General features: G+C 47.5%; 1 protein-coding gene across 1 annotated transcript in view; it reads left to right on the plus strand.

The window, feature by feature from the left end:
* The window catches only part of LOC147033399 (E3 ubiquitin-protein ligase TRIM7-like), a 67,044-nt gene that overhangs the window by 39,213 nt on the left and 4,556 nt on the right, over window positions 1-23,275 (plus strand). Inside the window, exon 7 of the mRNA XM_085854214.1 lies at window positions 16,050-16,103. Coding sequence (XP_085710340.1) covers window positions 16,050-16,103 — 54 coding nt within the window. The remainder of the gene's footprint in view (window positions 1-16,049; window positions 16,104-23,275) is intronic.

Raw genomic sequence — 23,275 nt, forward strand, 5'->3', positions numbered from 1 at the left:
CCTCTGTACACCAAGTCGTGAGGGTTGTGTGCGGTCGTCCAGGGTCGAGGCGCGCACGAGAGGAGAGTGCCGGAGAGAGCTCGCCGACCGTCGCACCACGAGGGTGCAGGTAACCAGCGTCGGTCTCGTGGGGCCCATTCAGTCAGCCAGGCTCCACGCACATAAAGGTCTACGGACCCGGTCTGCCATCCTCGTCTTTTGGGGATGGCCCTTTTCTTTTGGGCTTTGGAAGGAATGTTGTGGCGCCGAGTCTGAGAAGTAGACCTGCTTAAGTGCCTGTAAATTATTACTGCTTATATTCCGTCGTAGTGCTTTCCCTTGCTTTTGCTTTGTCTGTACAGTATGCATGATTGCTTTTGTCTCTTTGCATACGTGTATGATTATTTCATTGCCATGCCTGCATACGTGTTGTGTGTAAATTATAAATAAATGTGCTTTGTGGAAATGTACCCCGTTCGTTGCGTCCTCTCCCTATTGAAAATGCCATCTTGCATCGCTGAATAAATTGCTGGGTTTTAAACACCCGTTAAATAGAATCGGATCCGGCGAGGTCGGGCGATCATACCCGCTCAGTTATCACTGCAGAACGGAACGGACCGCTTAAGCGGTTCGTGTCCCAAGCCGACCTGCGTCGAGGTACGATCGCCCGGTCAGCTCTCCGCGCAGGAACTTGGGTATATCGAATTCGGCGAGTGACCCTATCTTGCGCGGGTAGACAATTGGTTCGGCCGTGGTGGGGATGAGAAACCCACCCGTGACTGGTTTCCGGCGTGAGCTCCGAAAAGTCACGACTGAATTGTCCGTCCGGTGGGCGACGCGGTTGCGATTTGAGAAACGCGGCCGATCGCACGCCGGCGGGCGCGAATTCGTAACACTGGTGTCCGGGAGTGAGATTCGAATCCATCCCGCCTCCAACTAAATTAACGGGAATCGGTTCAGGGGTGAGTGGAGCGACCCTCGATTCCCACCAAACCACAAGCATTAAAATTAGTTCCGGGAAGCAAGATGGCGTTTCAAGGTGAACGGGAACAGGGCCCAGGGGGTATTAGAAATTGATTTCGAAATAGTACAATCCATGGCTCAGGACGAGATCCCCGAGCAGGAAATGCTTATTGGGCAGGATGAATTTCCCCAACCAAACTCGGAACCCGAAATTGGCGCAGCGGCAGAGGCCGCTGTGGATGACACCCCCCCCCCCACTCCTCCGTCAAAATCCTTCTCCGGCCCCCAGCGAAACCGCGACCAATAATGGTGGATCGGTCCTGCTTGGGCCATCGGACATCGCACAGCTGAGGTTGATGATCCAAACAATGAGTGGGGATATGAAAACAAATACGCAACAAATGAGCGAAATGAATAACGAAATGGATGGAAGTGCACTCTAAATGAAAAACGAAATGAAGGACATACGAGGGGAGATGCAGAGCGTGGGGCGATGCCTGCAGGCGGGCAAAATGGCGGCGCCACATGTTGGAGCGAACGAGCTGAGGGGGAGTGTGGACTGTGTCGGCCCCGCGGTTGAGGACAAAATAATTTGGGAGATGTGTTGGACGAGACTCGAGTCGGTGACAAAGAAAGTGACGGTGACACAGAGGGGAAAAGGAAATGTGGTGACTGCGACATGTAAGAGACACATGGAGACGACGGAAATAATAAAAAAAATAACAGAGACAAAGAAGGAAATATAAATATTGCCAGAGACCCGGGAGGTAGAAACGGTAGAGGAGAGACTACACAATAAAGACGGTGTGAAAGACGAACACACACACACACACACACACACACACACACACACACACACACACACACACGGAGTTCGTGGAGGACGATGAGGGGGAGCTCGGGGGATGTGTCGTGACCCGGTGCAAGCAACCGGATAGCCTCCTTCGGGAACGGAGGGAGACGCTATGCTCCCTTGAGGCGGATCACGACCAGGTGGGTCCGGTCGGGCCTTGTGAGGTTGAAGAGATGAGTGCTACGAACGGGTGCACGTGGAGCTTGGGGGGTGTGAAGGCCCCGCAACCCCTTGTGGCACAAATCCCCAGCGTCATTGTTCCTGTATGTGTGTGTTTATAAGTGTGGTGAAATGTGTGCTGAAACGCGCGCATCGCGTGGGTGAAAGGCGTTGTGTGAAAGGGACCGCGTGTGTGAGTAGAATGGTGTGTGAGGTTGCAAGTGTGCCGAAATGCGTGCTTCCCAGCACGCCGTGTGTGGAAGAAGCACGGTGTGTGGAAGAGACAACATGCGAGTGAAAGGGCATGCGTGAGTGAACGGCCGCGTGTAACAGAGACCGCGTATGTGAGAGAGCGGTATGCAAGAGAGATGGCGGCTGGCATGCGGGAACACGCAACCGTGTGCCCGAGTGAGAGTGCCATCTCGAGGTGTGTGAGCCTCGTGGCACGAGGGAGTTTGTGCGCGAGAGTGCGACGACGACGGAGCCTGACGGTGGACAAAGGCCGAGTAGCGGCCGTAGCTGCATTGGGAACCTTGACGGGTTTGCACGGCAGCGCGCGCGGGGTCCGTGCTGTGCAACACACGAGGCCGCCACGTGCGCGCCTGCGAGAGTGAAGCCCGGTCCGCAAACGCACGCGGTGGATTAGCCGATCCCGCGGATGGACAGAAGGTAGGCTGGATTACGGATTTGGACCGGATGGGTTCTCCAGGCGGGCGTGTGTGAAGCTCCATGTGGCCTGCCCAGTGTGTTCTGTTCGCAGAGCGCACGGCGCAGGTTACGGACGGGCAGAGCACATGTGTTCGTGTGGGGAACCCCTCAAACGCGAGGCTTTTTTTTTGGATGCGCAGGGTGATGTCATGGCTGCACGTATGGTTGGAATCCGGCAGAAGGGAAGTCCCTGCCGGATGCTACCGTCCGATAAGGGATGAGGTGCACAAAGCGCGAACAGCTGCCATGACGTCACAGGAGTAAAAGAGCGCAGGTTGTGAGTTGCCGCGCTGGTGCGCGCATTTAAAAAGACAAAAAAAAGCAAGCCTCGCTTTGGGTGAACAGGATTCCCAGGCAAGGGGTGGAAGACCCCCCTGCCTGGGCACAGGATACAACTAGTTAGGGGGAAGGGTTAGCTTAGTTAGACCGGCTCCATGGGGCAGGGGTAAGTCCTCATGAGGCCCGTGGAATGGATTAGGTAGAGGGATTGTAGTTGAGATTTAGGAAGGGAAATGGAAAATGATGATTTGGAGACATGGACCGACTTTGAGTGTGTGGAGGGGACATAGCTTAGCTACGTAGTGTTAAATGGAACGTGCTATAGTGTAAGGGACGACGAGGGAGCACGAGTTAGTTGAGGGATTTAGCAAGAAGAATGGCAGTGATCAGCGATGTGTGAGAAGAGAAGAGTGGAAACATGATGAGTGAGTGAGGCCAGCAGGCCTGGGTGAATGGAGCGAATGTGGAATGCATGGTGCAATGAGTGATTGGGGGGAGGAGTGATTCCCACCGAAGGGACCCCGGGGTCAGAATAATGTGAGTTAGGGGGTTAGCCAAATTGACAAAATGGAGGTTGTTTTGTTGTTGGTGGGCGTGTAGGCTCGAAACCCATTTGGAGGGGTGCAGTAGCCCTGTTGACGGGCTGGGAGCGTGGCTGCGAACGGTATCGCTGAGTGGGTACCCCAGGCACCGGGCTAGTCGGCCATGGTAGGCCAAGGGCCCATGCGGGCCCGGGATAGCGTAGTGGGCACGTGTGACCCGCATGATGCGGGGCCCGGGGCGCCAAATGCCACGGGGGCAGTGTACTGGGCACGGGCGACCCTCGGAAAGGGACCCGGGGTGCCAACACGCCGCGTGGGCATCGAGGGGGAGTCGCCAGAGAGGGCACTCCCCGGTGTTTCGGGAGCTGGTAGGCTCGGAGACAGTGTAGTGCCCGGGGGTACCATCGTTGGAGAATCGGCAGAGGGTAGTTCCTGCCAAGGGAGCCACGCGTCCCAGCCACTAAACCGTGCAAGGGCACGAGGGAAAATTGGGGGGGCGAGGCCCGAAATTTGAGAGGACACCAACACAGGCGACGGGAATCTTGGTTGATAGAACCGATAGTTTAAGCGAGAGGCGCTTTTGGAAAGCCCCGGGGTAGTTTAGGTTAATAATTGTTAGGGTAGATTAGGAAGTGTACCCCTCCGCACCATCCATCCCTTCGCTCTCGTTGTGGGCCACTGGACCCACTTTGGGTTGAGATCGCTGAAATCTGAGGAGGCCATTCTGAGGCTTCATTGGGCCTTGACGCAGGACGCCAACTCTCCCTTATTCCCCTCCAGGAAGGGAACGTCGGGGTTGGGAGTCGGCTAGGTGACATGATAGGTTAGCCGGACAAAGACTGTAAAGGGGGTTAGGAAACAAATTTATAGAAGGGAGATGAAAATAAAAATAAAACAAAAAAATAAGTTGGGGCTAAATTTGTGTTGCTTGCAAACTAAGGGAGTGGGTATGGACAGAGACAGGCAAAGGCGATAGGTTGGGAGGAAGACAGTAGGGTAGGTCCGAGCCTGCCTTCCGAGCGGCCAGCACCACCGCACTCCCTCCACGAACCTCCAGTACAAGGCAAGAGGCCGGCCAACTTCATCTGCCGGCTGTTTTACTACAAGGTCTGTGCCGGTCAGCTTCACCACCGGCCCGTTTTGCTACAACGGCCTTGTCTTGCCTTGCCATGCCTTGCCTGCTTGCCTTTGCCTTGGCCCCATGCCTGCCCCATTTCTGTGTTGCATTTGCCCCCATTCATCACCATGTGCGCCAGGATCATCACGAGTGCTGCAGGGACTGCCCTGCAGTGCATCACGGGACTGCATTGGCAGCCCGTGCACCGTGTTTGTTGCATCCATCCATCCATCAATCCACTCAGTTGCTTGTGTTTGTTTGCTGCGTCAGATCATCGCGCGTTCTGCAGGGACTGCCCTGAAGGCAGCCGCATCACGGGACTGCATTGGCAGCCTGTGCACCGTTTTTTTTGTTGCTGCGTCAGATCGTTGTGCGTGCTGCAGGGACTGCCCTGTCGGCAGCCGCATCATGGGACTGCATTGGCGGCCCGTGCACCGCTTGTGTTCACTGCGCTCATTTCAAAGGGGGAGGCCGAGGGCTGCGTGTGAGCAGCCGGCCACATTCCCTGGTACCTGCATTTATTTCATGAGCCAGAGACTGCATGTGAGCAGCCTGGCTCCCTGCTGTTTTTTTTCTTGCAGAGTCCATCGTTCCTGGGCCATGGTGTAGTGTAAAATTTATAAGTTAAGGTTAAGATTGTACATGGTTTTGCTTGTCCCCTGCATGTTTGTCATAGCGCCGGCAATTTATTTAAGTCGTCTGTATGAGTGGGTTTGTTTAGTCAGTTACTCAGCCCGTATCGTCGGTTATTTATGTTTGGGACACGAATACACTAAATGTCGCACTCAGGGATCCGAATGTAAATCGTACTAGGGGAAACTGACAAATGATGGCACACGAAAATTCGACGACTCGGGACGAGTCTGTAAAAAGGGCAGGGGGTAGTGTTATGGCTGTGGAAATTCGCAGAACACAATAAAGGTCTGTAGTTCAGTTAGATCGATAAGTCTGTGTTCAGTTAGATTTCCCCACCGTTGTATAATGGGATTTCTTCGTGTGAACTGGGCTGTGATCCTTTGAGGTAGGTTTCTCTTTTTCTATCGTTATTTTGAACCAACCACATCTCCACCACCATTACAACAACCAACATCGCTCCCCTTAACCACAACGCCAACCACGCCACCAATGCGACAACCACAATCGCCTCTACCGCCAACCACCTAACCACATTCGCCACTACGCCAGCTATTAATTCCCTTCTTCTCCATGGATACATTACAACCATCTCTCCGCATTCATTCAATAAACGCGAGCAAAAGGAAACCAAAGGACCTTCGATGGCGCGCAAATTTTTCCCGCCTAATATTCCCGCCTGTTTTCTCCGCACTTGGTGTGGGGGGAGGGCGAGGCAGATCGTTCGCCATTGGTCGGTTCATGGAATGAGGCACTGGGAACGGAGGAACGCCCCTTTTCTGGAAGCTTCTCGCAGGAACTGGAAGGGGGGCGGAGCAGAAAACGGGGAGGAGCAAGGGGTTGGACCCCAGGGGATATAAGGGCGGACAGTCGGTGACTTTATGCCACTCCTGGCGCAAAAATTCAAGCAGCTCGGCTTTGTTTGATGGCTTGTGACCATCCATCTTCCTCTTGATCAAATTCCAGAGGTTTTCAATGAGGTTCAGGTCTGGAGATTGGGCTGGCCATGACAGGGTCTTGATCTGATGGTCCTCCATCCACACCTTGATTGACCTGGCTGTGTGGCATGGAGCATTGTCCTGCTGGAAAAAACCAATCCTCAGAGTTGGGGAACATTCTCAGAGCAGAAGGAAGCAAGTGTTCTTCCAGGACAACCTTGTACGTGGCTTGATTCATGAGTCCTTCACAAAGACAAATCTGCCCGATTCCAGCCTTGCGGAAGCACCCCAGATCATCACCGATCCTCCACCAAATTTCACAGTGGGTGCGAGACACTGTGGCTTGTAGGCCTCTCCAGGTCTCCGTCTAACCATTAGACGACCAGGTGTTGGGCAAAGCTGAAAATTGGACTCATCAGAGAAGATGATCTTACTCCAGTCCTCTACAGTCCAATCCTTTTGGTCTTTTGCAAACCTCAGCCTGGCTATTCTTTGCTTCTCATTGATGAAGGGCTTTTTTCTAGCTTTGCTCGACTTCAGCCCTGCCCCGTGGAGCCCGTTTCGAACCGTTCTTGCTGTGCACTTCACCCTAGCTGCCGTTTGCCATTCTTTTTTAGATCATTTGATGTCATCCTATGGTTGTTGAGTGACATTCAAATGAGTTGGCGGTCATCCCGGTCAGTGGAAAGTCGTTTTCGCCCTCTGCCAAGTCTGTAGCTTTGTTGTCCCCAATATCTGCTGCTTGACCTTGTTCTTATGAACCGCCGTCTTTGAAATTTTAAGGATGGAAGCAATGCGACGCTCACTGTATCCCTCTGCCAGTAAAGCCAGAATTGAACCCTTCTTTTCCTCACTCAAAACTTTTCTTTTCAACTCTTTTGGCATGGTCAATAGTTATTTTTTTGATTCCAATTAGTTTTGAGGTACTACTAGCACTGTTTTTGCCATCCAGCTGGTCCTATTGCAAGAGGATTGTGATGACCACAGCAGTGGTTTTTTATACTTTTACTTGTTAAATAAGATTCGGTTCAGGTAATCACCTAATCAGTATCTCACTAAGTAGAATGAGGTGTGCCTGTGTTGGAATTCAACAGACACTGGAATGGAATGGCTGCCAGACATGTGGAGATGCTGATTTAATTTTTTTTGGAGTGGTCTCTTATTTTTTTCCAGAGCTATATATATATATATATATATATATATATATATATATATATATATATATATATATATATATATATATATATATATATATATATATATATATATATATATATATATATATATATATATATATATATATATATATATTGTTGCGGTGGTGGAAATTCACAGAACACCATTCAGGTTCCCCGAAGATGAGTTATTTCGATAAGTGTGTGTTCCAGGTTAGATTTCCCCACCAATGCATAACGGGAATTGTTCGTGTGCCGGGCTGTGAATCTCTGAGTTAGCCGTTATTCTGTGCTATCTTTTATTTTAAACAAACTCTACAACCACATCATCTCCACAACCATGCCATCCCCACCACAACCCCACAGCATCTACAACCACATCATTTCCACAACACAGCGCCCTCCTCAGCAAACAGCGGCAAAATGCTGTTGTTACGAACTCATGGCGTAACAGGGAGATCCACATTCCAGCGTCCGTGTGTAGTCAGCCGTGGAGTGGCTCATTTGCAGAAATGGATCAGAATGGGATTTGCCCTGGAATTAGCCAGCCAATTGGAGCGTCCGTGTGCAATCGGCCATTTCGCGGCTGATTTGCATAAATGAATCAGATCGACCTCTGCCGAGAAAGGAACTGTCCAAACAGTAGTGAAAGGGGCGGAACCAGCCGGGGCTGAAGGGTCGAAGGTGAAAAGGGGGCGGGGCCGAGCCTCGGGTGAGAGGTGAAAGAGCGAGCGCCCCCGGACCCGATGATAAGCTGTGCTGCAACGCCGAGAAGTCAGTCGGGAGTTAGTTGGGCTGGGTCGTTGGAGAGTTGGCGGTTGGAGAGCAGTTGAGTTGGTTGGAGGGCAGTTCGTTGGAGTCGTCGGGGAGACGGCCATGGAAGGTCGGGCGCGCTGCCAGGCCCTGGACGAACCAAGCCGCCATTACAACCGCTGCCGCGTTGACAACGAGCCAGAGAGACAGATACCGAGGGTCGCCGAACAAAAATCCATCGAGTCGCCACCAGGGCGGCAAGGGAACTGGCCCGGCCTCTCGGAGCCCCTGCGGTCATCCTGGCTCTGAGGAATATTAAAGGCTTACGAGCCTGTGTCTTTTCTTTCTTGGGTTTTTGTATGAAAGTCTGTGGCGCCTTGTCTTTAAGTAGAATTGTTATGAAGTGCGTGCTGTAAATGAAATAGCAATCGGCTGTAGGCTTTTGCTCGTGTCTTGTCCCCTATCCCCATTCATTGACTGCTTATGTGTAAAAATAAATACCCATTGTTTGAATGTCAACCCGCTCGTTGCGTCACTTTCTCCATTGACTTCCATGGTGCGCTCGGGATATTAACTGGCTTTTAAAGCCGTTAAAAGTACATCTGGTCCGACGGGACTTTGCGATATATAACCGCTCGGCTTCGCACACGGAACGAGCCGCTTAAGTGGCTCGTTTTGGTGCAGGTCCCATCGAGGTATAAACTCCCGGTATTTCTGTCTGCGCGAATAATTAGGTACATCGATAATTCGGCGATCAACTCTAGTGCGTGGACAGAATAATTGGCTAGTTTATGATGCGTTAAGGCATCCATGACTGGATTTCGACATTGGTCCGGAAAGTCATGACTGGATTGCGGCGGTTGGTGGGCGCACGACCGCGATTTGGCAAGAACGGTCGTCCAAACGTGGCGGAAACCCACAAATATATATATATATATATATATATATATATATATATATATATATATATATATATATATATATATATATATATATATATATATATATATATACTAGCGATACCCGTGCACATGCATAGGATAGCAGTACAACATAGCTGGTAGCAGACGACAGACCGTACACGGGGAATGACAAAAATACGCATTGTGCAAAATGCAAGTGGTACTATGGAACGCCAAGACTTCCCAAACATTGTCGGCATGTCCGCTAAGTGCCACAGCAGTTTCATAGGGATCGTGTGACGGCGAGCCAAGTTTTTAGTGTGCAAGCTTGGTATTATAATAGAGATATATATATGCAGTGTGTCCCAAAAGTCTGGATCCATAGGCATTTTTCCTCATATACAATTTGATATTTTTCTTTTTCTTTCAGATCCAAAATGGCTTCGAAACTAACAATAGAAGATTGAATTGTATTCATTCTCATGTATGCAAGACAGGATTCTTTACATGGAGGAGTTGCTGCCAAATTCAATAGAAAGCATCCTGATAAGCATCCAATAACACATGCCACTGTTGAAGTGTTTCAACGTTTTAGGTTCAGAAATGTTCAACAGTCGTGTATTCAGCATATAAACAAGTGTTGCGAAGTCCAAGGCCATCACTTTGAGCATTTACTAAAATAAAACTTTAAAATACATTTTTGCCTATGGATCCAGACTGTTGCGACACCCTGTGTATATAGTATCCATTTGTAATTGATGCTTCAAGGTGCTGATCAACCTCAATCTTAAACTAAATATACTGTTTTCGTTGCCACTATATTTTCAGGGAGATTATTTCTTGCATAAACTACTCTCTATAAGTGAAAAACACCTGCTTTACCACCATCTTCACTTTCCTCTTCATTCCCTTCAAGCTGAAAAACACCTTAAAGCTATATCCCTTCAAAAACACACACACACACACACACACACACACACACACACACACACACACACACACACACACACACACACACACACACACACACACACACACACACACACACACACACACACACACACACACACACCAGATGCTATGGTGAGCATCACCACAGATTATGTCTCACATGGTAAAACTGCATCATCTGCAAAGAACAACCGTCTGTCTGCCACCCAGACGATTGTTCCCACTAATGTAAACTATTCAACCAGAAGGCACATGATGCGATCGATGGGTAAATCGAAGCATGTGGAGTGTGACGAGCACTCCCCCGATCTCCATTGGACATAGTCAATAAATGTCGAAATGTGGAGTGAAATCCGAAAATGTTAACAAATTAGGGATTTGATTTTTTTTTTTTTATAACTACGTGTATTTATTTAAGCAAACCATTAAACTTAACTCTTTCTACTGTTCGGATTTTTATATTGAGTGAAGAAAAGATGAAGGAATGTGCAGAAACTGTAACTTCATTGAGCACAATGGCTTGCTTCATCACCTGCTTTTGTAATCCATGACGGTATAGTTCACAGGGTTCCTTTTTAGATCCTCGTGGAGGATCTCTAAGTCTTACTCACGTTGTTGTTCTTCATCTTCTTCTTGTGGACGTTTTTTGTTTCACAGCCTACAGTTTTCATCGAAACTTCCTGAAACTTGGCGTATATATGTAAAAATACCCTGCGCAGACAGTAACCATCTCCGATTTTGAAAATTCCTCCTAGAAAAAAAGTTATGACGTCAAAATATCTCCGCTAATGGAAATCGCCTAAAAAATTATCTCCGAAACTAGGCAAGCTTTTTGAATTCTGTTTGCGAGAATCGAACAGGGCATTAGCAGAGATGAATTAGCGCGCATATGATGCATCACTATGACGTCATATCAATTTTTATGACGTCATTCCTATTTTTTGACATTTTTGATTTCACAACCCGGAGTTTTCATCGGATCTTCGTGAAACTTGCCATGTATATGCAGAAAGCCCACGCGTAGGCAGTAACCATCTCCGATTTTGGAAATTCTTCCTAGAAAAAAAGTTGGCTCCATAATATCGCCGCTAATGGAAATCGCCTATACCACTATCTCCGAAACTAGGCAAGCTGTTTCAATTTTGTTTGCGGGAATCAAGCCGGGCATTAGCACAGATATAATTTATCGCAAACCTGATGTATCACAATGACGTCATATTCGTTTTTATGACGTCATCATTAAGAGGATGAGGATCTTAGCTCATTTGAGCTTGTTTTTTCTTTTCGGTAATTACTCGTGCAGTTTGCTCATTCCGTTTTGGCGATATGCTTACATTACACAATATTAATATAAATATACTATTGCAGTTCTGCCAATATATTAATAGTCGGTAGTTTCTGCAAGCAAAGAGGAAGTTTTTGTTGCTGCAAGTGAAGAAGCTTTCCACCATTTTGTCCCATCTAGGTTTTAACAGGTTTTCCTTTGTCCTCGTAATTGTTTCCAAATCAATTGTTTTTTTGGGGTTTTTTGAAAAACAGTTTCTATGGTTTCTCCTTGTGCGTTTCAAGGCAAAATATAATATTTGATTATCGAGGTACTCATGCTTTAAACTCAACCTCTCTATATTTTCATTCCAAACAACATCATTCCAATCACAAATTAATACTTTCCCATGAATTTAACAAAATCCAATAGTACAAACACTCGAGGTGAACGAAGAGAAACGCAATTCTTACAAGACATTCGGATTTGTCGCATCTCACATTACAAACTCACAATCATCATTGTATTGAGGTGTTTATGAAAAGTCCCACTTAACTTAAGACTTCGCTGGGACCCCAAAACGTTCCACACAAGGCTTGGCGAGGCTCGCCCCAAAACTGAGGGAGTTATTCGGGGTCAGACGGATGGACAGATACTCTTGCTTGAAAATATATTTGATAACACCCGATTTCCAAGCCGTTTGCCATCTTAACATGTTTTCTAAATTACCGAACGACATTTTTTTCCCCACTCATCATACGCAGCTGTTTATAAAGATTAATGTTTCTGCACATCTCCCTGAAACGTCTCAATAAATGCAACGTCGTTTTGATAATTTGTTCATTGAAATTCCCCCAAAACGAGGGTGAAAGCTACTTTTGGTTTTTGGGTCAAAGCATGCACTGCAGTCGGTGAACAGACTGACCCCAATCTGCCGATTACCAAAAAATTGCCGATATCGGCCTTGTGTGCGCGTGCACATGCGGTGTGCGTGTTGTTCAGAAAGCATAACATATTCTCTCTGCTAACTCCGCCCCTCCCCCATCCCCACCGCACCCCTCTCTCTGTCTCTGTCTCCGGAAGTATCTGGACAGAGGTTATGTCTGGACGGTGGATATCTTTGCACGTATCAGGTCAGGTCAGGTATGGGAGCATGTGCCAGAACAGCGCGTCGCTGCGTCCACTTTCCGCCGGTACTCCAGGGGCCTCCGTCTGGCCATCCCCCAGGCAGATGTCAGGCCCATCCCCATCTCCTTGAGATGATGGTCAACCTGCTGCAACCATGAGGCACGTGGTCGGCCCACTGGCCTCCTCCACTCATGAGACTCCCTCGCTGAGAGAATCTGGTGAGCAGGATCAGCGTCAGGAAAACGAGCCACATGTCCATACAGCCGCAGCTGACGCTCACGGACTATGCAGGTAACAAATCTCATCCGAGTCTCTCTCAGCAACCGGCCGTTGGACACAAAATCCGACCAGCGATAGCCAAGGATTCTCCGAAGAGACCTGGTACCAAAGGAATTGTCTCCCGTCTCCAGATCCTTGGTCAAAGTCCAAGTCTCGCACCCATAGAGCAAGACTGGAAGTACCAAGGACCTGAAGACTCGGACTTTCGTCCTCCCGCACAGGTACCGGCAGCGCCACACCCCATGATCCAGTGAATCCATGACTCCCCAGGCCCGACCCAGACGTCTATTGACCTCCGGCTCACAACCTGCGGAGACATGAATATCACTGCCAAGGTAAGTGAATCTATCCACGACCTCAACATCCTCACCACAAACAGACACAGACAGGACAGCAGCATCCAAGATGTCACCGAAAGCCTGGATCTTTGTTTTGACCCAAGAAATCCGTAATCCCAACGGCTCCGACTCCTCATTCAGCACCTCGAGGGCCCCAAGAGGATGTCTAAAGTCTCCGCAAAGATGACTGCATCATCTGCAAAATCAAGGTCCGAGATCTTGACATTGCCAAACGATGCACCGCAACTTGATCTCTCCGACATCCTCCCAAAAATCCAGTCCATACAAGTGCTGAAAAGTGTGGGGGCAAGTACACACCCCTGACGAACTCCAGTAACAACTGGAAATAAGTCAGAGATGGTACCACCACACTTCACAGCACTCTCAGTACCAGAGTGGAGTTCAGACATCAGATCGATCAGTTTTGGTGGCACCCCACGAAGACCAAGAATCCTCCAGAGGACATCCCGATTCACTGAATCGAACGCTTTACAGAGATCAACATAGGCTGCAAGCAGCCCCTGCCGAAACTCTCGTCTGCGTTCGGTGAGGACACGAAGTGCAAGGATACGGTCAATCGTTGACCTCTTTGGTGTAAAGCCTGACTGCTCTGGACGCTGGTGCTCAAGCAGATGGTGGCGAACCCTATCAAGAATTATCCGAGCAAAGACCTTGCCCGGCACTGAGAGCAGCGTCACCCCTCGGTAGTTGTTGCAGTCTTGGCGATCACCCTTCCCTTTCCAGAGAGGGACAACAAGGCCCCTCTTCCAGTCAGTTGGGATGATGCCTGTGTTCCAGGCAGAGCACAAAACTGCATGCAACGACGCGAGTGCAGCATTTCCACCAGCCTTGAGAAGTTCGGCATGGATGCCACAGATCCCTGGAGCTTTGCCCCGCTTCAACTGGTTCACCGCAGCCCGTGTTTCCACAAGCGATGGTGGACCACAGTTGATTCGAGGGTCAGCAACAGGGATTGTAACACCCTTGACGTCCAACTCGACAGCTGGGGGATCAGCCTGGTACAACCGCTCAAAGTAACCGGCCCAGCGGGCCTTCACTTCAGACTCCTCTGTCAAGAGCCTACCACTCTCTGCTCGAACTGCAGTGCTCCGAGGGATGGGCTTGGATGAACGTAATGCGCGAATTCCCTGTAAGCGGGACGAGAATCACCTGTCCACAGGTGATGCTCTACCCCTCACAGATTCCTCGCACATAGGCCTCCTTGTCCACCCTCAGTGCACGTACAGTTTTACGCCTCAGCTCCCTGAACAGCTCAGCTCTGCCATTCAGCCTGGCCCTGCGACTCTGGTCAATGGTATCCAGTGTCCCTTGAGAGACAAAATTCTTCTTTGCCCTGCGCTGAACTCCAAGGCATCCACCGGCAACATCAAGGACGGTGGTCTTGAAGGTGCTCCACAACTCTTCAGGACCCCCCAAAGCACCCAGACCCCCCAAGTGTCCACTCAGCCTGTTCGCAAACTCCTCAGCTACTCTCTCATCCCTGAGCTTGGCAACATCCAGCCTAGGCTGGGATGGTACCATTCTCCAGGATTTAAGGTGCAGCTTTAGAGTTGCTACAACAAGCCTGTGGTCATTATTGAGGAACTGAGCACTCCGGTCGACCCTGCAGTTCTGGATCATCCTCCAACGACCGTCAATGAGGACATGGTCAATCTCCTTTGCCACACCGCCAGCGTTGGAATACCAAGTCCAGCGATGAGCTTGCGGGCGCTGAAACCATGAACCAGCCACCCTAAGTCCATGACTTCTTGCAAAGTCAAGGAACTTAGTGCTATTCTGGTTCATAGTTCCTGACCCATGGGGACCAACACACACCTCATAACCATCCCTATCAGTTCCAGTCGATGCATTGAAATCCCCAAGACTAGAAGTGTATCTCGTCTGGGGCACTGATCAACCACAGACTCGAGTGTGGCGTAGAATGTGTCCTTCACGGTAAGATCACTCGCCTCAGTCGGAGCATAAATAGAGACCAGGGAAATGACACCTAAGGAGTGACGAATCCTTAATCTCATAATACGCTCGTTGACCGGTGTTACCTCAATTATCATTGGGGTCAGCTTATTGGACACAGCTACAGCAACTCCTTGGGTATGGTAACCATCAGAGCGACCAGACCAATAGTAGGTGTAACCACCCACCATTATCTCGCCGCAATCCGGTCTCCGAACCTCAGAGAGAGCTGCAATCCCGATGTCCAAACGCTTGAGCTCAGATGATAACAGAGACAGGTGATCATCCTCTCTTAGGGATAGGACATTCCAGGCACCCACCCGAAGGGACCGCCTCAGGTTAACCCAAGGAGACCGCCGTCTGGTGGACGACACCTCAGCACCACTCCGACACACTCTCCCGCAATCTGACCCAGGGATGTTACCCCGTGGTTTCCCTCCTATCAAAGATTGGGGGTCCCGAAGGCTTCATTCGGGATCCAGACAGTGGATATCTCCACATGTATCCAAATGGTGGTTATCTCCAGACTTATCCAAATGATGGTCATCTCCAGATGTATTTGAATGGTGGTTATCTCCAAAGTACCCGAACGGTGGTTATCTCCAGACGTATCTGATGGTGGTTATCTCTGGGCGTATCCGATTGGTGGTTATGTCCGGATGGTGGTTACCTCATACGTATCTGGACGATGGTTATGTCTGGCCAGACCCTCCCCTCACACTGCCTTACCTTGGCTTCCCCCCATGCTGCCTTCCCTTGCCCCACCCCTTCTCACTCACCCACCCTCCTCGGTCTCCTTACCTCTTCGCACCTCCACCCCTCTCTCTCTCCCCCCTCCCAACCAAGCTATGGGTGATATTTGCTAGTGTATGTATATACACACACACACACACACACACACACACACACACACACACACACACACACACACACACACACACACACACACACACACACACACACACACACACACACACACACACACACACACACACACACACACACACACACACACACACACACACACACACACACACACACACACACACACACACACACACACTGTATACCAAGAAGAATTGCTGAATTTTAGTATGATTCTTGCTTTCAACAGAGCCAGTGGAGCCAGAATTGTGTGAGCTGGAGCAGAGCAGCTTGAGAAGTCTTTGTGAGTAAAGGGAAATAGGAGAGGGCGGGTGAAGGAATTGGAAGGGAATGAAATTCACTCGGTGTCCTTACATGGTTCTTCTTTCCATTTTCTGGTCTGAAACAAATTCCTCTCTCTTCGCTTGAATTACTTGCTTCTATTTTCCTTTTTCTTCACTCTGTTCCACTTGCTGACTTTCACAAGGATACACAAGCAACTTTGAAGCAGGAGAAGGCCATTTGGCCCATCGAGGTGTGCTACATCAACATCACATTAATTCAATCTAACAGTTTATCAACTTAAATTCACTAGAGTGGTGGTGGAAGTTGGAGTGCTGATGGGAACACTGAAGCATGTAAATATTTTGGGTTGGGGTTGGAGGTTGGTGGTTGTGAACAATGTTGTTAGGTGAGGAATGGCAAACACAGACAGCACATTCACCTTTTGATGAAACCTTCTCGTAGAAATCACAATCCCGACATGTATACAACCACCTTCCATACCTCAGGCACTTACCATTCCTACCGATATCCATGTATCCATTTGTCATCGATGATTTTCGGTGCTGATATACTTCAAACTTAAACATAATATACTGTTTCCATTGCCACTACATTTTCAGGAAGATTATTTCATGCATAAACTACTCTCTAGGAATGAAAAACACCTGCTTTACCACCACCCTAAGAAATCCTCATCATCTGCTGATCTTGCACATCCTTTTTTCTATTCCATTCACCTTTCATCTGCTTGGAAGTGAGCCACCAACACAGCATTACACAAACATGGTGCAAAAACAAATACTGTTAACGACAGACCAATTCGCTTACTTCTAATAATCCGCAAGATCATGGAATCCATCATCGCAGTTGATATAAAATCCTTCCTTTTCTACAACGACCTCATCTCGGGCCATCAGTTTGGATTCAGAACGGGTCACTACTCTCCACCTGCTGCATCTGCTCTCCCAACAATGTATGGAGGTCCTCAATGTCAGACATGAGATCAGGGCTTTCTTTTGGGACAGATTTTGAGCATTTGATGCAGTCTGGCATCTCACCATGTTCTCCAAACTCTCCAAACCTACAAACCAAACCATGCCTATGGCATGCAAGACCATATCCTCACATGGTTTACCAACTTCTTCCGCTCTCGTAGCCAATACGTGAGTCTCAACATGATCCTCTCATCTCTTCTCCCTGCCAAGGCTGGAGTGCCCCAAAGCAGTGTCTTTGGCCCAGTCCTGCTCCTAATCTTCAATAACAAGCTTTCCAACTCTTGAAAATTTTCTTTATTTCCTTGCTGTTGTCTCCAGCTTCTGCTGTGGCATCCCTCATCACTCAGATAGGCATGGAGCAGCTTCTTCCTTCTCTGTAGAACTTGATAGAATTGCAAGCTGGACCAACATTTGGAATATAACTTTCAATATCGACATATCTTATTCTCTCTCTTTGAAAAGACCATCTGGAGAACCTTTCTTTGTACTTCCTTAACAATCCTCTTGAGGAAGTTCAGTCACTCAAACCTTTGGGCCTCACCATCAGCTATGATTATTCTTGGGCAAACCATATTTTCAAGTTGGCCTCCAAAGCCAACCAGCGACTGGGCATCCTCGATTTTGAAAAATCTTTCCTTGGCACATCAGAACTTCTATCTACGTACAAGCCCTTTACCTCCAGCTTTATAGAGAATTCTTCTCACCTTTGTGCTGGTGTCCCTGCCTTACACCTTGCTCAGCTTGATGCCATGGAAAATAAGGCCTGTAAAAAATCACTGATATCCCCCACAATGAAGCTGAGTCTCTGGGTCTATTACTTTCACATGACAGAGAGGTCCATGGTTTCTGTATTCCACTGAATCCCTTTAAGTCTTCCACCTTCTGCCCTCTCTATGCTCTGTCATCACCCCTCCCCCTCTCCCCTTCCAGGTTTCTTCAGGGGTGCACTTGGTATGTCAGTAAATCCCTTCTGGTGAAACTCCCAAATTCCAGACTCACTGCTCTCATTTGTTCCTATCCCCCCCCCCCTCCCAACACGTGGAACCAACTTCTTCAGTCTGTTCAATCTAAATCTTCCCTCCAGGGAACAGGTGTTCACCAACATTGCAGGTCATCCCCCATCCACAACCATGATCTTTTCTACCCTCCTCAAGCTAACCTCTTTCTAGGTTTTAGGTTATTGTGTTTCTCCCCACTCCCTCACCATCTTATCCCTCTTAAAAAAAAATTTTTTAACGAGCAAGGGCCACCTGGAGGGGTGGGTGGAGGGTGGTGGGGATTCCCAGTGCCGCCTGGCTGGGTGAGCTTTTCAAGGCAGTGGTTTTGGGACATGTTAGACATGGAAAAGCTATGGAATTATTGGCCTTATGGTGGTTACCTTTTGCCTGCAGGCCGGCGGTAGCACTGCCTGACCCCACATCCCAACATATACCTTTATAGCAGCCTCAGGTAGCCTCAAAACAGTCATGAAGGCCAACATATGGTAGCTTAAAACCTTGCCAGATTCTGACGTATACACTCAGAATTCGGGGCCTCTCGGTGCTACGGTTTGGCCATGAAAGAATAATGTACAAATCCACAAACATACAAACAAACACACAAACACACACTTGTAAATATTTATATGTAAGATACCGGCTGTGTCCTCCCCTAGCTCTCATTATTCCTCAAAGTTTCCCTCTACTTTTACCCTCTACCCTGCTGTTGGTGTGTTTCCTACCTCCCCATTCACCCCACCCTCCTCTTGCCACTGTTCTTTTTTATTCTGGTCTGTTCTGTGTTCTCACTCCTCCAAGAACTTTGACTCTATACCAAAAAACATTTTATTATCTTAATCATCTCCTTTCTAATATAAAATGTCCTGTCTTCTTCAGCCGCTCCTCATAGTTCAATCTAGCTTGGACTAGAATCAATCTAATTGCTCTGCCTATTTATGGCAGACTTTGCATATAATTGAAAGACAATCAGCCTGCAGTTAAGATTATATATTTTTGTATCCCTTTTTTTGTAAAGCAGTAACTTTGTCCGACTTCAAAACTTCAAAGTAAATGGAAGGTGACCTCACGCAAATTCTAAGTTGAACAGAGCAGTTAGAGGATATGCGAGAGCAGCTGAGCATGTTTGTAGGACACGGTCAATGTTGTCATCTCTGCCTTTCGTGGAATTGGAGTCGAAGGTTTGCTATAAACTTCTCCACCTTCTTCAGTTAGAAAGACAGTGTCAATGAGCAGTTGGGTGTGAGTGGGTAGAGCGAGGTAAATAAAGCGAGGGATAAGATCGGTTGCATTTGAGACATTTATCCTTCTCATGAGCACAGACAGAAGCAAATACAAAATTGAGACTTTCGACCTTCTTACGATTAGAGTCTGGTATGGTGCCATTTCACATGAGACTGGGGATGAAAGGAAAGAAAACACGAGACGGACTTGTCAAGGTGCACCAGGTCTTTGAGGAAGGAGACAGGTTCGACAGTTCAGTGTTAAGGTTGGCCCGATGTTATTTTCTAGCTTTCCATACAGTTGAAGTATTTGTTGAATGATGTGATTTCCTTCTAACTTGTTTGTTTGAAGGCAACTGCCTCACCATACGATTCAGTATTATAGCTGTAAATGAGATTGAATAATCCTGCGCATGAGAGACAGCACGGGTTTGTGGAATAACTCTCAGGCAGCATCAATATCTGGGGTGGTGAAGATAGAAAACTAATCTTTAAAGATCCACAGAATCAGAAATGTAAAAAAAAAAAAAAATGATGTAATAATATTGATTTGTAAGTAATAAACACAGAACTAAATGTGGTTTTTAATTTTAATAATTTTTTGAGGTGTTACAGTTAAATTAAAAAAACCCAACCTGTTTGGTACCGCCCCAAAAATTCTACAAAACCTCCATGGTCATTGCATCATCTGTGTGACGTCATCACCAGAACAATTGTCTCAGCACGCAAATAATAATGGCCGCACAACTCTCTTCAGACTCAACAGAAAGTGAATTTGACGAATAATTTTTTGATCAAGAATCCTCGGATTACGACGCGAGCCAAAAATCGTGATGTAGAAGCTGCTGGCAGACGGTACATGTATGAACACCGGGTCATGAAATACCTGGCGTTCACGATAATCGGGAAGACATCGAAGAAACACTCGGCAATAACAATTGGTTCGTGGTATATCATCGAGAGAATGTGGTAAATGCGGAGTTTCGTGGAATTTTGATGGAACACTTCTCTGTAATTCTTGCAGTAACGAGAACAGCACTCGGTAGAGCGCATAGTCGCATACCTCCACCAGACAGAACAGTTTACGTTTTGTATCCCACTGATAGGCAGGATCTGGATCCGGACCTTCACCAAAATCTAATCGGCTTGTTCTTGTAACCTAGCAACTCATCCAGCAAGTTTTGTCATAATCCATCCACAACTTATTGAAATGTCATGCCACGCGTCTTTTTGGCCCCATCTCTCAATGGTGAAGAATTACAAGTATTCATTACATTCATGATAAAAGCAAATGGTTTCATTTAAATTCTGTCATTGCGATTCCAACCTGAAGATACTTGATCTCATTTCCAAATGAGAATAATTGAGCATATTTAGAAGCAATTGCATCACTCTGAGCGATTAGTCCGATGACGTCATTACAGGGATTCTGACTGCTGCCTGGTATAATTATGTTATATAATTATTAGATTATCTACAGAGGCCTGCAAAAATATTCACCCCCTCTAAAGTTTTCACGTTTTGATGCCACCTTAGCTTATGTCATAATGCTTTCAAATCAAACATAACATATACAGTAGAGTCTTCGCAAACTACTCCAGAGTGATGAAGCTATAAAATGTGAATAAGTTCGATTGACGGAGAAAAATCAGATGATTCTAAGTTCCAAAAGTATTCAAACCCTTTGCCAAATGAATCATAAGTCACTTCAGGAGCAAATTATTTGTTTGAAAGGTTACAAAATAAGTGTAATAGGTTTCACCTTGTGTAATCAGTGGTTTAACTAAAAAAATTAAGCTCCGCCACTTATCTAAGGAGTTTTTAGGTGCAACTCATTTGGTCAACCAACACGGCAAACATGAAGACCAAGGAGCTTTCCAAAGAAGTCAGACATAAAGTGGTGGAGAAGCACCGTTCAGGAGAGGGTTATAAGTAGATTTCAAAGTCACTCATTATCCTTTTGAGTCACGGTGAAATACATCATAAAGAAGTGGAAGACGTATCATACCATCCAGACCCTACCCATATACGGTCGCCCCTCATTACTAGATCTGGAAGGGATGACTTCCGATTGGCAGAAATCTGCATCAGATAGTTCACAGATTTGGTCAGACACAAGGAATCACAGAAGTCATTTGCTACAGTGCCATGGCTGGGTGAACAGGTACCAACTCTGAGAGAATTGGTTTGGTGATAGCTGGAATTGTTAAATATGATTAAGAGAGAGTTAGGAAGGGTGGTAGTAAGTTTGGTCAAGATGACAGAAAGAGCAATCTGAGTTTACTCATTACTGTTAGGAGGATGATATGGCAAGAGGTGCTTACAGAACGGAAAGCACAGCCAAAGGCACTCTGGAGATTTTTGGATGGGTGAGAGTAGTCCACGGAGAATGAAAAATGGAGTATTGGTGTAAACTCCCCCTTTGAGATGTTGTTCAGGCTTGTCATTACAGTGGAGACAATATTTGGGGAGAGCGACAAGAATTGGGGACATCCTATGGGAGGAATGACTGCTAAGAAGATAATGTCAGGTTGATAAGCAGCTGCCTTGATTGACAGATCAGTCAGATTGGAGTCCATAAAGCTTGGGAAAGGGGTGGAGGCAGAGTTGGCAGGGTGAGTGGATGCAGAAAGGGAAAGGGGGGGTAGGCATTGAAGTGGAGCTGGACAGATGAGTAGAGATGAGGGAGGTTAGCAGTACATGGTAGGAGAGGTGATAGATGGGGGAGCGGGAGGTTGCAGAGGACAGAGCATTGTGACGATGAGGGAGGAGTTGTTATGGGGTTGCGGGGTAAGAGGGACAGGGTGGGTGACCCAGAGCAGGGGAAAGGGGCAGGGGAACCCGGAGCGGGCACGGGGTGAGTGGACCTGGAGTAAAGATGTGGCAGGGGACCCACAGCAGTTGTATTTCAAATTAATCAGACTCGGTCACATAATGGTTGGAGCATTTGCCCCGAGTCTTGGAGGTCTGCAGTTCAATTCCAACCCTGACCGAGTTATATCAAAGACAATGGGACGTACTTCTTCCTTGCATTATGCTCAGGATTTAAAGGACAGAGCATGGACAAACCCTAAGGGTTGTCATCTCTGGGGAGAAGGAAATTCCTCAATTGACATACTCATTGCAGATAGTCTGTGGTGCTCATTGCTGGAGAAAGTGACATCACTTCTCCCAAGATCGGTGACCATGTTTGTCTGAAATCAAGTCAGGCTTTGTCTCGTATGTGTGTGTGGTTTTACAAGGAAATCCAACACAGGTGGAGGCCATTCAGCCCGTCATGCCTGTGCGAACACCAAACGAATTTATCTACACAAAATCCAAGGAAGAAAATGCAAAAAGATGTTTTTAATTAATGAAATATTTTTTTTGTTTGTTCGTTTGTTTTTTTGTATTTCTTTTTTCTTCCCCTCAGGGGAGGGGGAATGAGCTTGGTTAAAAACACACATCAACCACACAACCCCCCTTGACAATACCCCCACCAACAAAACAACCGCCGTACACACGCACACAATCACCAATCAATGCTCAAACTACCTAAAAGTGCTGTCAACATCCTCATACCCCTCTATCTCCATACCTTCCAAGTACTTATCTAATTCTAATTTAAACTTGTCTACTTTTTCTGCTGCCACTACCTTTCCAGGGAGACCATTCCATGCATTAACGACTCTCTGAGTGAAAGTCCTCTGCCTTGCTACCGTCTTAACTCTCCTCTCCTTTACTTTCAGGCTATGGCCCCTGGTCATATCACTGTCTACTATGTTGAATAATGAATGTGCACTTATTTTATCTCTACCTTTCATTATCTAAAACATCTCTATCATATCTCCTCGTAACCACCTTCTTTCTCGTGTATAAAGCCGTGTCTCCTTCAACCGCTCCTCGTAGCTGAGTCTAGCTAGGCCCGGAATCAATCTAGTATCTTTGCGCTGAACCCTCTCGATGGCATCTCTGTCCTTCCGGAACTGTGGTGACCAA

This window comes from Eptatretus burgeri, chromosome 2 (genome assembly GCF_056783735.1).
Source record: "Eptatretus burgeri isolate ZD-2024b chromosome 2, Ebu_testis_v1, whole genome shotgun sequence".
NCBI classification, from domain to species: domain Eukaryota; kingdom Metazoa; phylum Chordata; class Myxini; order Myxiniformes; family Myxinidae; genus Eptatretus; species Eptatretus burgeri.